The 20,805-nt window shown below is 44.9% G+C and overlaps 1 protein-coding gene across 1 annotated transcript in view; it reads left to right on the top strand.

The window, feature by feature from the left end:
- LOC147092665 (NACHT, LRR and PYD domains-containing protein 12-like) overlaps positions 1–20,805 on the top strand; it is a 37,029-nt gene that overhangs the window by 13,420 nt on the left and 2,804 nt on the right. Inside the window, exons 5-6 of the mRNA XM_085975979.1 lie at positions 13,063–14,800; positions 18,281–18,367. Coding sequence (XP_085832105.1) covers positions 13,063–14,800; positions 18,281–18,367 — 1,825 coding nt within the window. The remainder of the gene's footprint in view (positions 1–13,062; positions 14,801–18,280; positions 18,368–20,805) is intronic.

Genomic DNA, 20,805 nt, shown 5'->3' with positions numbered 1-20,805 from the left:
GGTGCTCTTTTCAAACTTTAACTCTGTGGGTTGTAATTAATAAGGCCTTTCTGGTGCAGAGTGACTTTTGGTAAACCACTTAACTGGTGTAATGAGTGGGATTGATTTAATTTAAATGCAACTAATTAAAGGGGATACTAGCATCTAAAATCTGGCAGAGGGTGTCCATAACTAACAATAAAAAATGTAATTAATTACATAGAATGGAGCAGGTGATGTGTTATTGTTGCGAGATGTGGGAGCCGGTGAACCCCATTGAGGCTCATGGTGATTACATCTGTGACAAGTTTCTGCTGCTACAGGAACACCAGCTCTGTGTTGATGAGCTGGAGTCTGAGCTTCAGACACTGCGACACATCAGGGAGGGGGAGAAGTACCTGGACTCTGTGTATCAGGAGGTGGTCACACCTATGAAGTTAATTTATTCAGATGTAGCCCATGGTCAGGGACAGGACAGTGTGACTACGAGTGAGGCAGGCACGGGGATCCAAGAGGTAGAGCTGGAGGAGCCGCAGCCCTTGCTCTTGTCCAACAGGTTCGAGGTTCTTACTCCCTGTGGGAACAGGAGCAGGGACAGCAGGGAGGATGAGCAACCTGGCCACAGCACCGTGGAACAGGGGACCATTCAAGAGGGGGAGTAAATAGAAATGTTATAGTGGTAGGGGATTGTATTATTAGGGGGATAGATAGAGCTCTCTGCAGCCGAGAGCGAGAGTCCCGAAGGCTGTGTTGCCTACCCGATGCCAGGGTTAAGGACATCTCCTCTGGGCTGGAAAGAAACTTGCAGTGGGAGGGGTTGGATCCAGTTGTCGTGGTCCATGTTGCTACAAACGACGTAGCTAGGACTAGGAAGCCGGTTCTGTGAAAGGAGTATGAGCAGCTAGGGGTCAAATTAAAAAACAGAAACTCCAGGGTAATAATCTGGATTATTACCTGAGCCGCAAGCGAATTTGGGTAGGACCAATAAAATTAGAGAGTTAAATGCGTGGCTCAAAGACTGGTGTGGGAGAAATGGGTTTTGCTTCCTGGGACACTGGCACCAGTACTGGGGCAGGAGGGAGCTGTTCCGTTGGGACTGGCTTCACTTGGCCAGTGCTGGGACTAGAGTCGTGGCGGATCATATAACTAGGGCTGTAGAGTGGGCTTTAAACTAACTAGTGGGGGGGAGGTTCCTAGAGATCAAATAATAAAAATGACAACAGAGAAGGTCATAGATTAGGTAGCAGTGGGGAAATTAAAAACCAGAGCGTGTCAGGAAGGAGCAGAAGGTATGGAGTAAAAGGTAAAGTAATAAAAAGGGCAAAAGCAGGAACTAAGTGTCACAAAACATATTTGAAAGTTCTCTATCTGAATGCACGTAGCATTCGTAACAAAATAGACGAGTTAATGGCACAAATAACTACATATGGGTATGATCTTGTGGCCATTACAGAAACATGGCTGCAGGGTGACAATGCCTGGGAATTAAACATACCAGGTTATTTAACGATCAGGAAGGACAGGCAGGAAGGATGTGGAGGTGGGATGCCTATGTTAATAAAGGAAGGAATCACTGTAATACAGAGAAATTATATTGGCTCAAAGATCAGGATAATGAAACAGTTTGGGTGGAGGTAAGGAATAATAAGAGGAAAAAAACACTAGTGGGCGTAGTCTATAGGCCTCCGAACAGTTGCAACACTGTTGGACGGAGTATCAATCAGGAAATAGTTGAGGCTTGTAATAAGGGAACATCTATAATTATGGGGGATTTTAACTATCATATTAATTGGACAAATCAAATTGGGCAGGGCTGCCTTGAGGATGAGTTCATTGACTGTATTAGGGATGGGTTTCTTGAGCAGTATTTAACTGAACCGACCAGGGGGCAAGCAACCTTAGATCTGGTCCTGTGTAACGAGACAGGATTAATTAAAAATGTCCTAGTAAAGGATCCCCTTGGAATGAGTGACGATAACATGGTTGAATTCTATATTCAATTAGAGGGTGAGAAGGTTGGATAAAGGAAACTATGAAGGTATGAGAGCGGAATTGAGTAGAGTGGATTGGGAAAATAGATTAAAGGATAAGACGATACATGATCAGTGGTGTACATTTAAGGAGTTATTTTACAACTTCCAAAAAAATATATTCCACTGAGAAGAAAAGGGTGTAAAAGAAAAGACAGCCATCCATCGCTAAGTAAATAAATTAAGGATAGTATTCGACTAAAAACAAGGGCATATAAGGTAGCCAAATCTAGTGGGAGGAGAGAGGATTGGGAAAACTTTAAATGACAGCAAAAAATAATAAAAAGATTGATTAAGAAAGGGAAGATAGATTATGAAAGTAAATTAGCAAAAAATATAAAAACAGATAGTAAGAGGTTTTATATTTATATAAAAAGAAAAGGGGTTGCTAAAGTAAATGTTGGTCCCTTAGAGGATGAGGCCGGGAAATTAATGGTGGGAAATATGGAGATGGCAAAAACACTGAATGAATATTTTGTATCAGTCTTTACAGTAGAGGACACTAAGAATATCCCAACACTGGACAAACAGGGGGCTAAAGGGGGGGAGGAGCTAAACACGATCAAAATCACGAAGGAAGTGGTACTCGGTAAAATAATGGGACTCAAGGCGGATAAATCACCTGGACCTGATGGCTTACATCCTAGAGTCTTGAGGGAAGTGGCGGTAGGGATTGTGGATGCATTGGTAATAATTTTCCAAATCTCCTTGGACTCAGCAAAGGTCCCGGCAGACTGGAAAACTACTAATGTAACAACCTTATTTAAAAAGGGCAGTAGACAGAAGGCTGGAAACTATAGCCTAACATCTGTGGTAGGTAAAATTTTGGAGTCCATTATTAAGGAGACAGTAACAAGACATTTGGATAATCATAATTGAATAGGACAAAGTCAGCATGGTTTTATGAAGGGGAAGTCATGTTTGACAAATTTGCTGTAGTTCTTTGAGGAAGTAACATATAGGGTGGATAAAGGGGAACCAGTGGATGTAGTGTATTTAGACTTCCAAAAGGCATTTGACAAGGTGCCACACTAAAGATTATTGCTTATGATAAAAAATCACGGGATTGGGGGTAATATTCTGGCATGGATAGAGGATTGGCTATCTAACAGAAGGCAGAGAGTTGGGATAAATGGTTCATTCTCAGACTGGCAATCAGTAACTAGTGGTGTTCCGCAGGGGTCAGTGCTGGGTTCCCAACTCTTTATAATCCATATTAACGATTTGGAGGAGGAGACCGAGTGTAACATATCAAAGTTTGCAGATAATACTAAGATTGGAGGGAAAGTAGTGAGTGAGGAGGACATAAAAAACCTGCAAGGGGACATAGACAGGCTAAGTAAGTGAGCAGAGATTTGGCAGATGGAATACAATACTGGAAAGTGTGAGGTTATGCACTTTGGCAGGAAAAATCGTAGAGCAAGTTATTATCTTAATGGCAAGAAACTGGAAAGTACTGATGTACAAAGGGATCTGGGGGACCTGGTGCACGAAGCTCAAAAGGTTAGTATGCAGGTGCAGCAAGTGATTAAGAAGGCCAATGGAATGTTGGCTTTCATTGCTAGGGGGATAGAATATAAAAATAGGGAGGTATTGCTTCAGTTGTACAAGGTATTGGTGAGACCGCACCTGGAATACTGCATACAGTTTTGGTGTCCATACTTAAGAAAAGACATACTTGCTCTCGAGTCAGTACAAAAAAGGTTCACTCGGTTAATCCCGGGGATGAGGGGATGGACATATGAGGAGAGGTTGAGTAGATTGGGACTCTACTCATTGGAGTTCAGAAGAATTGGAGGCGATCTTATTGAAACATATAAGATTGTGAAGGGGTTGGATCGGGTGGATGCGGGGAGGATGTTCCCGATGATGGGTGAAACTAGAACTAGGGGGCATAGTCTTAGAATAAGGGGCTGCTCTTTCAAAACTGAGATGAGGAGGAACTACTTCACTCAGAGGGTGGTAGGTCCATGGAATATGCTGCACCATAAAGCTGTAGAAGCTACATCATTACATAAATTTAAAACAGAAATAGACAGTTTCCTAGAAGTAAAGGGAATTAAGGGTTCCGGGGAGTGGGCAGGAATTTGGACATGAGTCTAGGTTCGGATTGGACATGGCCCTGTGGGTAGCAGAGCGGCCCCAGGGGCCATGTAGCCTGATCCTGCTCCTATTTTGTGTGTCTAATTCTGTTAGATTCAGGAGATGGTTCTGTGATAGTAGATTGACGGTTAGGATCAGATCAGCCATGATCTTACTGAATGGCGGAGCAGGCTCGAGGGGACGATTGGCCTACTCCTGCTCCTATTTCTTATGTTCTTATGTTCATCCAGGAGAGCTTTTTGAGCCAGCATGTTGAAAGTCCTACAAGAGAGGGGGCGGTACTTGAGCTAATTCTAGGGAATGTAGCCGGGCAAGTGGTAGAAGTGTCAGTGACCACAATTCAGTGAGATTTAAGGTAGTCATGGAAAAGGACAAAGAACGACTGAAAATTAAGGCTCTAATTGGGGGAAGGCCGATTTTAATATGATAAGGCAGGATCTGGCCAAAGTGTACTGGGATCAGCTACTTGTAGGAAAATCCACATCAGAGCAGTGGGAGACTTTCAGAAAGGAAATAGAGAGAATACAACGCCAACATGTCCCTGTAAAGGTGAAGGGTGGGACCAATAAACCCAGGGAATCCTGGATGTCAAGCGATATACAAGAATTGATTAGGAAATAAGGGAATATTTTGGCAGATACAAAGGACTGAAAACAGTGGAAAACCTAGAGGAGTATAGAAAGTGCAGGGTGGTACTTAGAAACGAAATTAGGAGAGCGAAGAAGGGGCATGAAAAGACATTGGCAGGCAAAATAAAGGAAAATCCCACGGAAATTTATAAGTATATAAGTATACTAGCTGGGGGGGGGCCCGCGTTGCCAGGGCTGTTTTGGGCCGGGCGGTTTAAATCGAGTCCCAGGCTTTGGGCCCTGTCTCTCTGTCCCTCTGTGAATCTGCTGCCGGGCAACATTTGTACCTTTTAATACCTTCAAAGATGAAAGTGAAAGTACTTATAAAACGTTTTTGGTAAATGTTATGTTATTTTTACAAGAGATACTAACTTTTTCGAAGCTGGTTTAGCAGATTTTGAGCTGGAAGTAGTTGAAGCTGCCCGATGCCTGAGTTCAAAATGATTAGTCCCGCCCACAGATGCAGCGATTGGCCAACCATCAGGTGACTGAACTGTAGGATTGGTCAATCATGACGGCACAGGATTGGTCGACCTTGACGTCAGTCAATCAATGCTAATGAGTGGATAATGAGTGGAATTTTGAAGGTTTTTTGTATAACGCGCGAACAATTTTTGTCCGACCGAAAAGTAAATATGCTTACGACCGTCCTGGAATCGTAAGCTTTCTTTGGACGTAACGCACGTGTAGGTACGCTCTATAACTTTCGAGTGTATAGCCGGACAGACACACCGAAGGACAGAGACAGACAGACAGATAGACAGACAGACAGACAGACAGATCTATCCTTTTATATATATATAGAAGATTAAGGGCAAGAGGATAACCAGGGAAATAAAAGGGTAATAATAGTACGTGATTTCAACTTCCCCAATATTTATTAGGACAGTCAGAGAGTGAAAGGCTTAGAGGGTGCGGAATTCTTCAAGTGCATCCAGGGACCAAAGTGGCGAACTGTGTGTAGAGTTGGAATAGATGTAGGTGAGGTTTTAAATGAATATTTTGCATCTGTGTTCACTATGGAAAAGGACGATGTAGGCATAGAAATCAGGCAGGCGGGTTGTGATATATTTGAACAAATTAGCATTGAGAGGGAGGAGTTACTAACGATTCTAGCGGGCTTAAAATTGATAAATCCACAGGACCTGATGGGATGTATCCCACACTGCTGTGTGAGGCAAGGGAGGAGATTGCAGGGGCTCTGACACAAATTTTCAGAACCTCGCTGTCCACAGGGGAGCAGCCAGAGGGCTGGAGAGCAGCTAATGTAGTGCCATTGTTCAAGAAGGGTAGTAGGGATAAACCAGGGAATTACAGGCCAGTGAGCCTAACATCAGTGGTTGGGGAATTATTGAAAAAAAATTCTGAGGGACAGAATTAATCTCCACTTGGAGAGGCAGGGATTAACCAAGGATATTCAGCATGGCTTTGTCAGGGGGAGATCATGTCTGACCAATCTGTTTGAATATTTCGAGGGGCTAACTATGTGTGTGCATGAGAGTAGTGCAGTTGATATAGTCTACATGGACATCAGGAAGGCTTTTGACAAAGTCCCACATGGTTGACTGGTCAGGAAGGTCGGAGCCCATGGGATCCAGGGCAATTTGGTACATTGGATCCAAAATTGGCTTAATGGCAGGAGGCAGAGGGTGATGGTCGAAGGTTGTTTTTGGGACTGGAATCCTGTGTTCAGTGGTGTACCACAGGGATCGGTGCTGGGTCCTTTGCTGATTTTAGTGTACATTTATGATTAAAATATGAATGTAGGAGGTATGATCAGGAAGTTCGCAGATGACACGAAAATTGGTGGAGTGGTAAATAGCGAGGAGGGAAGCCTCAGGCTACAGGACGATATAGATGGGATGTTTAGACGGGCAGAACGGTGGCAAATGGAATTTAACCCTGAAAAGTGTGAGTTGAAGCATTTTGGGAGGACTAACAAGGCCAGGAAATACACAATGAACTGTAGGACCCTAGGAAGGACAGGCTCATAGGGACGTTGGTGTGCATGTACATAGATCCATGAAGGCAGCAGGACAGTTAGATAAGATGGTTCAAAAGGCATATGGGATACTTTCCTTCATTAGCCGAGGCATAGAATATAAGAGCACGGAGGTTATGAGGGAGCTGTACAAAACGCTATTTAGGCCACAGTCGGAATACTGTGTGCAGTTCTGATCACCAAACTACTTTTACGGATGTGATTGCATTGGAGAGGGTGCAGAGGAGATTCACCAGGATGTTACCTGGGTTGGAGCACTTCAGTTATATGAAGAGAGACTGAACAGGCTGGGGTTGTTTCCTTAGAGCAGAGCAGGCTGAAGGGAGACCTGATTGAGTTGTACAAAATTATGAGGGGCCTAGATAGGTTAGATAGAAAGGAACTTCTCCCCTTAGTGCAGGGGCCAATAACCAGGGGGCATAGTTTCAAGGTATGGGGCAGGAGCTTTTGAGGGGATTTGAGGAAAAACTTTTTCAACAGGAGTGTGGTTGGTTTCTGGAACTCACTGTCTGAAAGGGTGGTAGAGGCAGGAATCCTCACAACAATCATGTAGCATTTAGAAAAGCACTTGAAGTGCCACAGCATACAAGGCTAGGGAGCAAGCGCTGGACAATGGGATTAGAATAGACAGGGCTTGATTGCTGGCACGGACACGATGGGGCAAAGGGCCTCTTACTCTGCTGTATAACTCTATGACTCTATGACAAGTGGCAGATGGAATTTAATGCAGAGAAGTGTGAGGTGATGCATTGTGTCAGAAGGAACAGGGAGAGGCAATGCACACTTAATGGCACAGTTTGAAAGAGTGTGCAGGGACAGCGGGTCCTGGGAGTTAACGTGCAAATGTCCCTGAAGGTGGCAGGATATATTGAGATTGAGATATTGAGATATATTGAGGTTAACAAAGCTTATGGAATCGTGGGCTTCATAAATAGAGGTACTGAGTGCAAAAGTAGAGAAGTTATGCTGAATCTTTATAAAGCGCAGGTTAGGCCACAACTAGAGTATTGCGTCCAGTTCTGGTCACCACCCTATAAGAAGGATGTGAAGGTCCTTTCGAGGGTGCTGAGGAGATTTTACCAGAATGGTAAAGGGTGGTAGAGGCAGGAGCCTTCACAACAATCAAGTAGCATTTAGATAAGCACTTGAAGCGCCATAGCATACAAGGCTAGGGACCAAGCGCTGGACAATGGGAATAGAATAGAATGGGGATGGTGGATCTCAGCTACAAGGACAAGTTGGAGAAGCTGGATTTGTTTCCATCAGAGCAAAAGATGTTGAGTGGTGATTTGATAGAGGTGTACAGGATTATGACGGGTTTGGATAGGCTAGCCAGAGATAGGCTGTTCCCACTAGTTGATGGTACAGGGACTAGGGCACACATATTTAAGGTTTTTTGGCAAGAGTTACAGGCGGAATTTATATTTTTTTGTAAATTATGTTTTAATTCTTTAAATGCTCAGCATTGCTTGTCTACCGTCATAACTTTTAAAGTAGTTTACCAATCTGCTTGTGCCAACACGCCTCTCATACCTATGCAGGTTGCTTTGTTTAGATTAAGACCCTAGTTTCGGAAGTAACTAATTCACTTTCAAACTCAATATGAAATTATAATCATATTATGGTCGCTCTTCCCTAAAAACCCCTTTACTACAATGTTATTATTTAACCGCTTCTCATTGCACAATAATCGATCTAAAATAGCCGGTTCCCAAGTTGATTCCTCAACATACTGATCAAGAAAACTATCTTGTATACATTCCATGAACTCGTGCTCCACACTGTTACTGCAAATTTGGTTTACCCTAGTCCGTATGTAGAATAAATTCCCCCATGATTACTGTATTACCATTGATACATGCGCCTCCAATTTCCTAATTTATATTCTGTGCTACATTGGAACTATTGTTTGAAGTCCTCCAATTTCTATTTCCATATCTCCCCACCACTTTTCTGACAGTTTATAGGATAGAGCTGGAGGAGCACAGATAACCTAACATAACTAGCTCAAGGTGCTGTCATTTCCCTGTGAGTCGAGGGCACACAGCAGGAAGGATAGGTAGAAAGGAAAAGGAAATGGGGCCGCTCTGTTAATAAAAGATGAGGTCAGTACAATGGTGAGAAATTATCTTGGCTCGGAAGATCAAGATGTAGAATCAGATAGGGTGGAAATAACGAATAGAAAGGGAAAACAGTCACTGGTGGGAGTACTCTATAGGCACCCTAACAGTATCTACACTGTAGGACAGAGTATAAATCAATTAATAATGGGGGCTTGTAAGAAAGGTACTACAATAATCATGGGCGATTTCAATCTTCATATCGATGGGACAAATCAAATTGTCAATGGTAGCCTTGTGGACAAGGTCATAGATTGTATTTGGGATGCTTTCTTGGAACACTACGTCGTGGAACTGACCAGGGAACAGGCTGTCTTGGATCTGGTAAAGTGTAATGACACAGGCTTAATTAATGATCTCATAGTAAAGGATCCTCCGGGGAAAAGTGATCATAACATGATAGAATTTCACATTCACTTTGAGGATGAGAAACCTGAGTCTGAAACTAGTGTCTTAAACTTAAATAAAGGCAATTACAATGGAATGAAGAAAAAATTGACTGAAGTGGACTTGGACCATAGATTAAATGGCAAATCGGTAGATAGGCTGTGGCAGACATTTAAAGAGATATTTCATAACTCTCAACAAATATGTATTCCATTAAGAAAGAAAGACTCTACGAGACAGAAGAACCATCCGTGGCTAACTGAGGAGTTTAAGGATGGTAACAAATTGAAAGAAAAAGTGTACAATGTTCTGAAGATTAGTGCTTGGCCAGATGATTGGGAATTTTATAGAAACCAGCAAAGGATGACAAAAAAATTATAAAGAAGAAGAAAATACATTATGAGAGTAAACTAGCAAGAAATGTAAAAAGAGACAGTAAGAGCTTCTACAAGTATATAAAAAGGAAGAGAGTAGATAAAGTAAACGATAACCCCTCAGAGGATGAGACTGGGGAATTAATAATGAGAAACAAGGAAATGGTAGAGACTTTAAACAAAAATTTGTATCGGTCTTCACGGTAGAAGATACTAAAAGCATCCCAATAATAGTACATAACCAAGAGGCAAAAGGGAGGGAGGAAATTCAAAACAATCACTATAACCAGAGAAAATGTGCGAGACAAACTATTTGGACTAAAGGCTGTCAAGCCCCGTGGACCTGATGGCCTGCATCTTAGGGTCCTAAAAGAGGTGGCTGCAGTGAGAGTTGATGCGTTGGTTGTGATATTCCAAAATTCATTTGATTCTGGGAAGTTTCCAGTGGATTGGGAAACCGCAAATGTAACGCCCCTATTCAGGAAAGGAGGGAGACAGAAGTCAGGAAATTTTAGGCCGGTTAGCTTAACATCTATCATTGGGGAAATGCTGGAATCGATTATAAAGCGAACAGTAGCACGACATTTAGAAAATCATAATATACTCAAGCAGCATCAACATGGTTTTATGAAAGCGATATCATGTTTCACAAATTTATTAGAGTTCTTGGAGGATGTAATGAGCAGGGTGGTTCAAGTGGAACCAGTAGATGATTGTATTTGGAATTCAAAAAGGCATTCGAAAAGGTGCCACATAAAAGATTACTGCACAAGGTAAGTGCTCACTCTGTTGGGGGTAATATATAAGTATGGATATAATATTGGACAACTAACAGAAAACCGAGAGTTGGGATAAATGGGTCATTTTCAGGTTGGCAAACTGTAACTAGCGGGGTGCCACAGAAATCAGCTTTAACTATTTACAATCTATATTAATTACTTGGATAAAGTGGCCGAGTGTTGTGTAGCCAAATTTGCTGATGATACAGATATAAGTGGGAAAGCAAGTTGTGAGGAGGACACAAAGAGTCAGCAAAGAGATATAGATAGGTTAATGAGTGGGCAAGGATCTGGCAGATGGAGTATAATGTGGAAAATGTGAGGTTATCCACTTTGGTAGGAAGAATAGAAAAGCAATATTTTATTTAAATGTAAAGAGACTACAGGATGATGTGGTACAGAATGATTTGGGTGTCCTCGTACATGAGACACAAAAGATTAGCATGCAGATACAGCAAGTAATTAGGAAGGCAAATGGAATGTTGGCCTTTATTGCTAGGGGGATGGAGTATAAAACTAGGGAAGTCTTGCTACAGCTGTACAGGGCGTTGGTGAGACAACACCTGGAGTGATGCGCACAGTTTTGGTCACCTTATTTAATGAGGGATACACTTGCATTGGCGGGTGTTCAGCGAAGGTTCACTATGTTGATTCCTGAGATGAAACGGTTGTCTTATGAGAAAAGGTTGTGCAGGTTGGGCCTATACTCATTGGAGCTTAGAACAATGAGTGGTGATCTTATTGTAAAATATAAGATTCTGAGGGGGGCTTGACAGGGTAAATGCTGAGAGGATGTTTCCTCTCATGCGAGAATCCATAGCTAGGGGACAAAGTTTCAGGATAAGGGAACGCCCATTTAAGATGGACATGAAAAGAAATTTCTTCTCTCAGAGGGTCGTGAATCTTTGAAATTCTCTACCCCAGAGAGCTGTGGAGGCTGAGTCAGTGAATATATTCAAGGCTGAGATAACAAGTTATATGAGCTACAGGAGAGTTAAGGACTATGGGGAACAGGCAGGAAAGTGGAGTTGATGCCAAGATCATATCAGCCATGATCTTATTGAACGGCGGAGCTGGCTCAAGGGACCGAATAGCCTACTCCTGCTCCTATTCTTTACATTCTAATGCAACCCACATACCGCTCCTCTCAGTGTCTCCACCCGAACTCGTTCAATAATCTCTGGACCCCACTGGCACTGCCCCTTCCGTGTCCTTCACTGGTAAATAAACCCCTCTCTGTTACTTTTGGATGAAAAATCTCAACCTGATTTCCCTTCTCAATCCTCACTTCAGACCTTCAGTTGATCCGTTATTAAATACTTGTAGTCTGTGAGTCTCTTTCCATCATTTGTTTAATGTATTCCTTTCAATGTTTGGATCAATATGTCAACATCCTATATCTCATCCCCCAAACAATACATGTCCAACTCTCACGCCCTTTCCTCTGTCTTAATTCCTGGCACATATAACCATATTTCTAATTCTCCTCAGTAACTTCAATGTTGCAAAAACACTCTTCCTGTGGTCAGCTGACTAGAACTTCATAGAATATCCAAGATAACCTGCCCACGCTCTGATAAAATAAAGGTGAAACTCCTCTCCAATAACAGTCTGCCCCTCTCCCAGTGAAAACAATAACCCAGGTAACTTGCCCACGGTCTGATACAATTATAATAGAATTTTTTATAGTAGTATCATAGTATGATACAGCAGAGAAGGAGGACATTTGGCCCATCGTGCCTCTGCCAGCTCTTTGAAGAGCTCTCCAATTAGACCCAGTCCCCTACTCTTTCCACATAGCCCTGTATTGTCCCCTTTAAGTAGCTGTATAATTCTCTTTTGAATGTTATTTTGAACCCGTTACCACCACCCTTTCATGCAGTGCATTCCAGATCATCATAACTCACTGCATAAAAAATTGTCACCTCTGGTTCTTTTACCAATCACTTTCAATCTGTGTCCACTGGGTACTGACCCTTCTGCCACTGGAAACAGTTTCTCCTTATTTACTCTATCCAAAAACTTCATTATTTCGAACACCTATCAATTCTCCTCTTAACCTTCTTTGCTGTAAGGAGAGCAGCTCCGGTGTTTCGAGACTCTCCACATAACTGAACTCCATCATCCCTGGTTCCATTCTAATAAAACTCTTCAGCCCCCTGATATCTTGCCTTGAATATGATGTTCAGATTTGAACACATTACTCCAGCTGAGGCCGAACCAGTGTTTTACAAAGGTCTAACATAACACTGTGGCTTTTTTACTCTATTCATCTTTTAATTAAACCAAAGATCCTTATGCTTTTTAACAGCATGCTCAGCTTCTCAACCAAAGATGTATGTACGTGTATTTGTAATTAGATGTCTAGAGTACAGGGCAGGCTGGATAGTTTAACCATCAGATGAAAAATATCACCTTCATAGAAGTCTCCATGTTCAGTAAATATATAGAATTAAATGAGGATTTGAAACTTTTATCAGCCATTGTTCATTTTCAGGCGCAATTTCCATTAGCTGATTTTAATTTCAACACACACCGATATTGAAGCTGTGAATTAAATTTCGCAACAGTTTACTGAATAGTGGAATCGGATTAAGCAGTTCCTTTTATGTCAAATCAATTAACATTAGGAACAAATTTATGGCTGTTTTAATTGAAGATGTTCAACAGAAACACAAGGAAACACTGCGGGTACAAACTGAAACACTGAGAGTGAACACTATCCTAATAAAGGAGAAGGTTAAGATTTTCAGGTTGGTTGATCGATACGCTGAGCTAACGGTCATTTCTACTGTTCGAGATCGGACACTTGTTGAACAGGAACTGCTGGCAAGAGGCCGAGACCATGAAGAGTGTAGAGAGAAACATCTCAGACGAGAACTGGAGAAAATCCGAACTGATCAATTGTTCCAGAGCAGTTTTTCCCCGAGAAAATCCAAATGTGGGAGTTCAGCAGCAGTGAGCGGAGTCCCGGGAATTGGAAAAACAACAATGTTACAAAAGATTGTTCATGACTGGGCCACTGGGAAAATATACCCACACTTTCAATTTGTTTTCAGCTTTAAATTCCGGGATTTGAACTCTATTAATTGTAGAATAAACCTGAGGAATCTGATACTGGATCTGTATCCTTACTTTGGAAATATTCTGGGAGAGGTCTGGAAGAATCCAGAGGTATTGCTGTTTATATTCGATGGTCTGGATGAATTCAAGGACAGGATCGATTTTGCTGACAATCGGAGAAATACAGAACCTCAGCACATGTGCACAGATCCCGAATACTGGTGTGAAGTGTCTGACATTGTGTACAGTTTAATACAGCACAAGCTGGTCCCAGGATGTTCAGTGCTAGTGACCAGCCGCCCCACTGCATTACATTTATTGGAAAAAGCTGAGATCAGTTTCTGGGCTGAAATCTTGGGATTTGTTGGTGAAGAGCGGAAGCAATATTTCAACAAGTTTTTTGAAGATCAGACAGTGGCAGCAGCTGTTTTTAAACACGTGGAGGAGAACGAGATCCTGTACACCATGTGCTACAACCCTTCCTACTGCCGGATCCTCGGGCTCTCACTGGGCCCCTTCTTTACACAAAGAGAAAGGAAACAGCAGCGAGTTCCCAAGACTATCACCCAACTATATTCCTACTATATTTACAACATTCTGAAAAACCACAGCCGAGAGATTGAAAGCCCCCGTGATGTGTTACTGAAGATGGGTGAGATGGCCTTCACAGGAGTCTCTGAGAAGAAGATTGTATTTAGAAATGGAGATTTGATCAAATACAATCTGCAACCTTCCCAGTTCCTGTCTGGGTTCATGATGGAACTTTTGGAGAGAGATGTTTCTGTCCAGAGCGTGGTGTACACATTCCCGCACCACACCATCCAAGAGTTTGTAGCCGCACTCGCACAATTCCTGACTCCAGATCCCGGGGACATCCAGAAACTGCTCAGTGAAGCCCACAGCAAGGAAGATGGGCGATTTGAGATATTTCTCCGTTTTGTTTCTGGTCTCTCCTCCCCACAGGCTGCTCAAACCCTGGAGGAGTTTCTAGGTCCATTTCTTTATCAAACCACCTGCCGAGTGATTGATTGGGTGAAGGAGAAGATTGAAGGCCATATTGGGAACACGGAGAGTGAAGCTGGTAAAAAGAAGCTCCTGAACACATTGCACTACCTGTTTGAATCTCAGAATACAGCACTGGCTCGGGCCACAGTAGGATCTGTGGGAACACTTACATTTAGTGGCTTGACATTGACCCCGATTGACTGTGCAGTCCTGTCACATGTTATTGGACTCTGTGATACAATAAAACACCTTGATCTGGAGAACTGCTCCATTCAGTGTTCAGGACTCCAACGATTGGGACCCGTACTGCACAAATGCCGGGTGTTGAGGTAACTGTTAATTTGTCTCTAACTGTTGGGTGGATTGTAGAACAGTCACGGACTATGTTGTTGCTCAGTATTGAAGGGAAACAAGCAGTTCAGTTAAACCTGAGAGAAGCAGGTTCAACACAAATATGCCTATTAATAACAGGATCGGTTAGTAATTCCCAAAGTACTGCTAAATCAAAAATGGATCCTTGTGAACAAGTCGGGATTTTACAGTCTTTATCAGATCAGCAATTACAGGTCACTGAGAGTCTGATAATTTAATAACAATAAGTCTTGTTTGAAAATGTTGGACGCCTGAATGCAAATACAAAATAGAAGCCGGCAGTAAAGATAAAGGCCTAGAAATTCACTAGCCTTAGCACCGCTTTTGAGGCGCTAGAGGGACTAGCGCCAGAGTTATGGCCAGTTGAAAAATTCCCTGGGGCCCTAAAGCGGCGTTGCACCGGTAGCGCTGCGCCGGCACCGATGACGTCATCGGTGTGCGCAGCGTCCCGGTTGCCATGCCGACGGGCCCCAGCGCCGAAATTCAGTTGCGGCCGCCTCGCCCGTGGCAGCCGCAACTAAGGCCTAGAAATTGGGTTTTGGCTTAGCCAGGGCTTTAGCGCCGGAAGTTAGTGCCGGCGCTAAGTCCCCCTGCGTGCGCCAAAAATTCAGTAGCGCCGCGCCCAAATGGCTGCCGGCACTACTGAAGGGTCTTAGCGCCTGGAAAAGGGCGCTAACTGCCGTTTAGTGCCGCAATTCCGGCGCTGCAGCACCCGATGCGGTGCGGCAGGCTAAGGAAGTGCAGGCCTCCTCCTTCATGTGTTTGCGGCCCGCGCAAATCTGTTTAAAAATGAGCCAGGCACCTCGGACAAGTGCCGGGCTTGAATCTGTTCCGGGGGGAGGGGGGAGAAGTCCGGGGAGGGAGCTGCGGGCAGGCGGCCGGCGGGAAAGCGGCCGGCCGCCGCGGGGCCTTTAATGCGCCGGCGCAAACACATGTTGGACTCTGTTGCCAGAGTCTTAGTTGCGGCTGCCACGGGCGAGGCGGCCGCAACTGAATTTCGGCGCTGGGGCCCGTCGGCATGGCAACCGGGACGCTGCGCACACCGATGATGTCATCGGTGCCGGTGCAGCGCTACCGGTGGAACGCCGCTTTAGGTCCCCAGGGAATTTTTCAACTGGCCATAACTCTGGCACTAGTCCTTCTAGCGCCTCAAAAGCGGCGCTAAGGCTAGTGAATTTCTAGGACTAAGACTCTGGCAACAGAGTCCAACATGTGTTTGCGCCGGCGCATTAAAGGCCCCGCGGCGGCCGGCCGCTTTCCCGCCGGCCGCCTGCCCGCAGCTCCCTCCCCGGACTTCTCCCCCCCCCCCGGAACAGATGCAAGCCCGGCACTTGTCCGAGGTGCCGGGCTCATTTTTAAACAGATTTGCGCGGGCCGCGGCCGGGTGCAGGCAGCTCCTCCTTAACGGAAGGAGGAGGCCTGCACTTCCCCAGCCTGCCGCACCGCATCGGGTGCCGCAGCGCCGGAATTGCGGCGCTAAACGGCAGTTAGCGCCCTTTTCCAGGCGCTAAGACCCTTCAGTAGCGCCGGCAGCCGTTTGGGCGCGGCGCTACTGAATTTTTGGCGCGCGCAGGGGGACTTAGCGCCGGCACTAACTTCCGGCGCTAAAGCCCTGGCTAAGCCAAAACCCAATTTCTAGGCCAAAATGAATTAAAATATTTTCCACATCAATCATTTAACCAGAAACAGGACAGAAACCCAAGTTTAAACAACTAACAGTTACATATTTAATCCAATACAGTCTAGGAGGTGTCTTGTCATTGGGGAGTTTTCCTGGATTGGGATGTTTGGGAAACGAAAATTCTTTCAGCTGTTAATGTTTACAATTATTCACATCCGTAATATTAAGAAAATAATGACATTCAGGATATTAAATCTGCTGGTAAAAAGGTTCCAATCTTATGTGTTGTGGGGTAGTAGACCCGGAGTACAGACACACACTGGCCAGCGGGGTAAACCAGGGGCAGTAAACCTGGGAATTCCCCATAATCCGCCCCCTTGGTGTTCGGCCCCGCTTGGAGAGGGAACTTCCGAAAATTCCCCAGAACTGTCGGGCCAGTTACACTGTAATAAATGTAGAGTCAGTGTAATGGGAAATTAAGTGAGCGACTCCGCTCCCCTATAAACGAGGGGCTCAGGGACATTTAAAACTTGTAACGGGACAGTATAAACTCTGCTTGTTACATTAAACCCTGGGGGCGGATTATAAGGCAGCAATTAGCGCCGCTTCACAATATAACTCACCCCGAGATATTATATAGATTAATATAAGGCACAGACTATAAAGTATATGGAATCACCGCTTTATCAATTAATTCCGGGAACATTGGCCTTTTCCCATAAACACCGGAATTTAAGGAGCAGCAGAAATGAAATAAATTTCCCCAAACATGATGGGGCCGGTCATAGGAGGCTGATTCTGATCATGAGGGAATGATACCGGACTGAGGGACATTTAAAGGCTTCACACAGACAGCACTTTATTTAATGGCCCAGAAATTCGTGTCACGGGCTTCCCGCAGGTGCAAGCCCCCGATCTGCACTTACCTTGTGCACCGGCCATTGAGCTCTGGGCCCCCGTGGAATTCCATTCCAGGGCCTGGTCCAGCTGCCGGCGCGCAGTGCTTGTGTATTCCAGGGGCGCAGTTAGTTTGATGCATCCCCTGGGATCACGTGGGCCATGGGGAGCCAATCAGAGCAGGGAATGCTCCATTCATAAGTCTGACAGGAAGTGCTGTCAAGACTTATAAATACTACGGCCCCAAAATAGCACTAAATCTTCAAATAATTTTTTTTTAAAGCACATTTTTTAAATCAACTATAAATTACATGAAATAACTATTTCAAACAATAATTTAAATTTTTGAAAAAAATATTTTTATTTTCTAATGGGTCTAAAAATAAACTTACCTTGCTTTAAAGTATTTAAAAATAATAAACCTGTGGAAAAAATGTTTTAATTTTAATTAATTTACCATTTACCTTGTAAAAAGCAGGCCTTACGCCTGCTTTTTACATGTCTAACTTCTGCAGGCTTAGCCCCCCGGGAAAACCTGTAACAAAAAAGAAGTTCAATGCGCACGCGCAGCCTCTCCCGCGCACGCGTTCGACCTTTGAACCCCTTCGTTCAGAGGAACGGAAGTGCCGGTTTCCCATGCATGCGCGTTGCATGCAGGGAACCGGCACTTCCATTGGGCCTACGGGTGAGCACCCCGTGCGTACTCACCCGTGGAGAGCCGAATTTCTGCCCAATAAATACATTTACTGACAGTCCCTGAATATATGTGCAGTTGGACAGAGTGAGATTCATTGTCAATAACAGGAAAACCGGGTTATTAATTTCCTGAAGAAATCTCAGTGATTGCTCTAATATCCGAGAGAGAAAATATATCCGATCCAGGGTTTCATGCAGTTTGTTTCTCCCGCTGTGTGTTTAGACTGAAGGAAGTTAAACTGGGAGATTCTGGAGTGAAGCTGCTGTCTGCGGCTCTGAGGAAACCGGACTGTAAAATACAGCAACTGGAGTAAGTACCAGACTGTTTGAGATTGTGTTTATAATAACTGGATGTCTGACAATGTACAATATTATTACTATCAGTAATATTGTTATTAATAAACATTGGGGGATTTACGCTGATTCCTGTTATTTCTCTCTCTGATCCCCAGTCTATGGGGTGTCAGTCTTACAGCCTATTGTGCCGGGGATCTCGCCTCCGCTCTCAATACAAACCGGTCAGTCACGGTTCTGAACCTGAGTTTTAGTAAACTGGGAGATTCAGGATTGAAACTACTGTCTGCGGCTCTCAGGAACCAGGACTGTAAAATACAGGAACTGGAGTAAGTAAGAGACAATGTGAGATTGTGTTTATAATAACTGGATGTCTGACACTGTAAATAATTATTAGGATCAGTAATAGTGTTATTAATAAACACTATGGCCTAGAAATTCAGTTGGGCGCCCAAGCCGTTAGCGCCTTAGGAGGAGTAGATCTCGAGCTCTAGGCGCTTAGCGCCCGGGCGCAGCGCGATCTGCGCCTCGCCCCAACTTCAGTACACATTTAGCGCCTGTGCAAAGTCTTAGCGCGCCCTGCTGCGCACGCAGATCATGACGTCATTTACTAGTGCAACGCCCTTTGTGCGCCCCGAACCGGAACTTCACTCGCGCCGGGCCATTGTGCGCCGGGCGGCCCTAACGACTGTGAAGTGGAACGGTACACAGCTGAGGCGGACCGCGGGGAGTGCTAATTAAAGGGCACTTACCCTGCACTATAAAGGCCAGCCATTTTGCAGCATTCACTCTTGTGCAACGGTTTTTTGGAGAGAGACCAAGGAGGAGAGCTTACTGGTTTGGACCAACACTAGGACAGGTATTTTTGGCTCAGGCCAGAGCCGAGCAATTATCTTTGCCTTCATTGAGAGCTCAGTGTTTGCCAGCATATAATGGAGGCTGCATTGGGTGCCAACGCTGACTTTCAGCCTTATGCCAGAAGGGCTTACAGACGCCGTGAGAGAGTGGCAGCCCTGGCTAGACGCAGAGGGGGCAACAGGCGTCGCCAACTGAGGCCTTACCCACCCAGGGTATAACGCCAGCAGTCCTCCTATCTGACCATGTCTGCCGCGATGTGTGTAAGGAGGCTGCGATTCAGAAGGGAGGTGGTTGCAGACACCTGCCAGCTGCTTCCCAGAGATCTGCAGCCAAAGCTGATCCACAGGAAGTCTCTGTCGGTGGCAGTGACGGTGGCTCTCAACTTCTATGCCACCGGCTTCTTCCGATCCACTGCTGGGGACATCGCTAACATCTCCCAGTTCGCCGTGCATTGCTGCATCCACCAGGTGACCGAAGCCCTTTTCAGAAGGAGACATCAATTCATCTCCTTCCCCATGACCCTGGACAAGCAGCAGCAGCGTGCAGTGGGATTTGCAAGAATAGCAGGCTTCCCCATGGTGCAGGGCACCATTGACTGCACGCATGTGGCTTTGCGGGCACCTCTGGAGCATGCCGAGGATTACCGCAATCGGAAGGGCTACCATTCCCTCAAAGTACAGCTGGTGTGTGACCACAGGCAGCGCATCCTAGCTGTCAATGCCCGCTTTCCAGGCAGCAGCCACGATGCCTTTATCCTGCGACAGACAACTGTGGCTGACATGTTCCAGGCACAGCCTTACCCAAGAGGATGGCTTATCGGCGACAAAGGCTATCCTTTGTGTACCTGGCTCATTACCCCGCTCCGCGCGCCCACGACCCCTGCTGAAGAGGCATACAACGAGAGCCATCAAGCGACTAGGAACATCATAGAACAAACAATCGGCATCCTCAAGCAATGGTTCCGCTGTCTCGATTGCTCCAGGGGAGCCCTCCAGTATTCGCAGGAGCGAGTCTCCCAATTCGTCGTCGTTTGCTGCCTGCTGCACAACCTGGCTATCCGCAGGACTCAGGCACTGTCACCTCACGTTGGACCCCCAGCTCAGGAGGAGGAGCATGAGGAGGAGGAGGAGGAGGAGTACCGGCCCAGTAGGGAGGTAGAAGGTCCAAGGGCCGCCCATCGGCGGCTTATTGAGCGTCACTTCTAGGGCCCTTGTCAGGGAATGGCTTGTGCCAATGAAAGAATATGATTGCAGCCGCTCCGCAAGCCCTCAGCCGGTTAAGGCAACAAACACTTGAAAGATCAAACATGGACAATGTTAATAAATAAAATGCTTTATTGTACAAACTCAGGGCCCTTCCCACATGAAAACCAAAAACAGACGAAACCCCCAAAAAACACTCAAACACATTACTCGCTCCCACAACCTGGAGAGGATTAACAAAACAGTGCAACTAAAATGGCCGTCATCCTCGGCCTTCGTAAAAAACATACATCACATCCTCGGCCTTCAAAAAACAAACATCCAATTCTCGGCCTCAAAAAACAAACATCCAATTCTCGGCCTTAAAAAACAAACTCAACTGGCCACACATTCA

Source organism: Somniosus microcephalus, unplaced genomic scaffold (assembly GCF_052327205.1).
Source record: "Somniosus microcephalus isolate GS21.2 unplaced genomic scaffold, FLI_Smic_1.0 unresolved_chr2, whole genome shotgun sequence".
Classification (NCBI taxonomy): domain Eukaryota; kingdom Metazoa; phylum Chordata; class Chondrichthyes; order Squaliformes; family Somniosidae; genus Somniosus; species Somniosus microcephalus.
The sequence above is the reverse complement of the archived record's forward strand: the minus strand, read 5'-3'. Positions and strand labels throughout refer to the sequence as shown.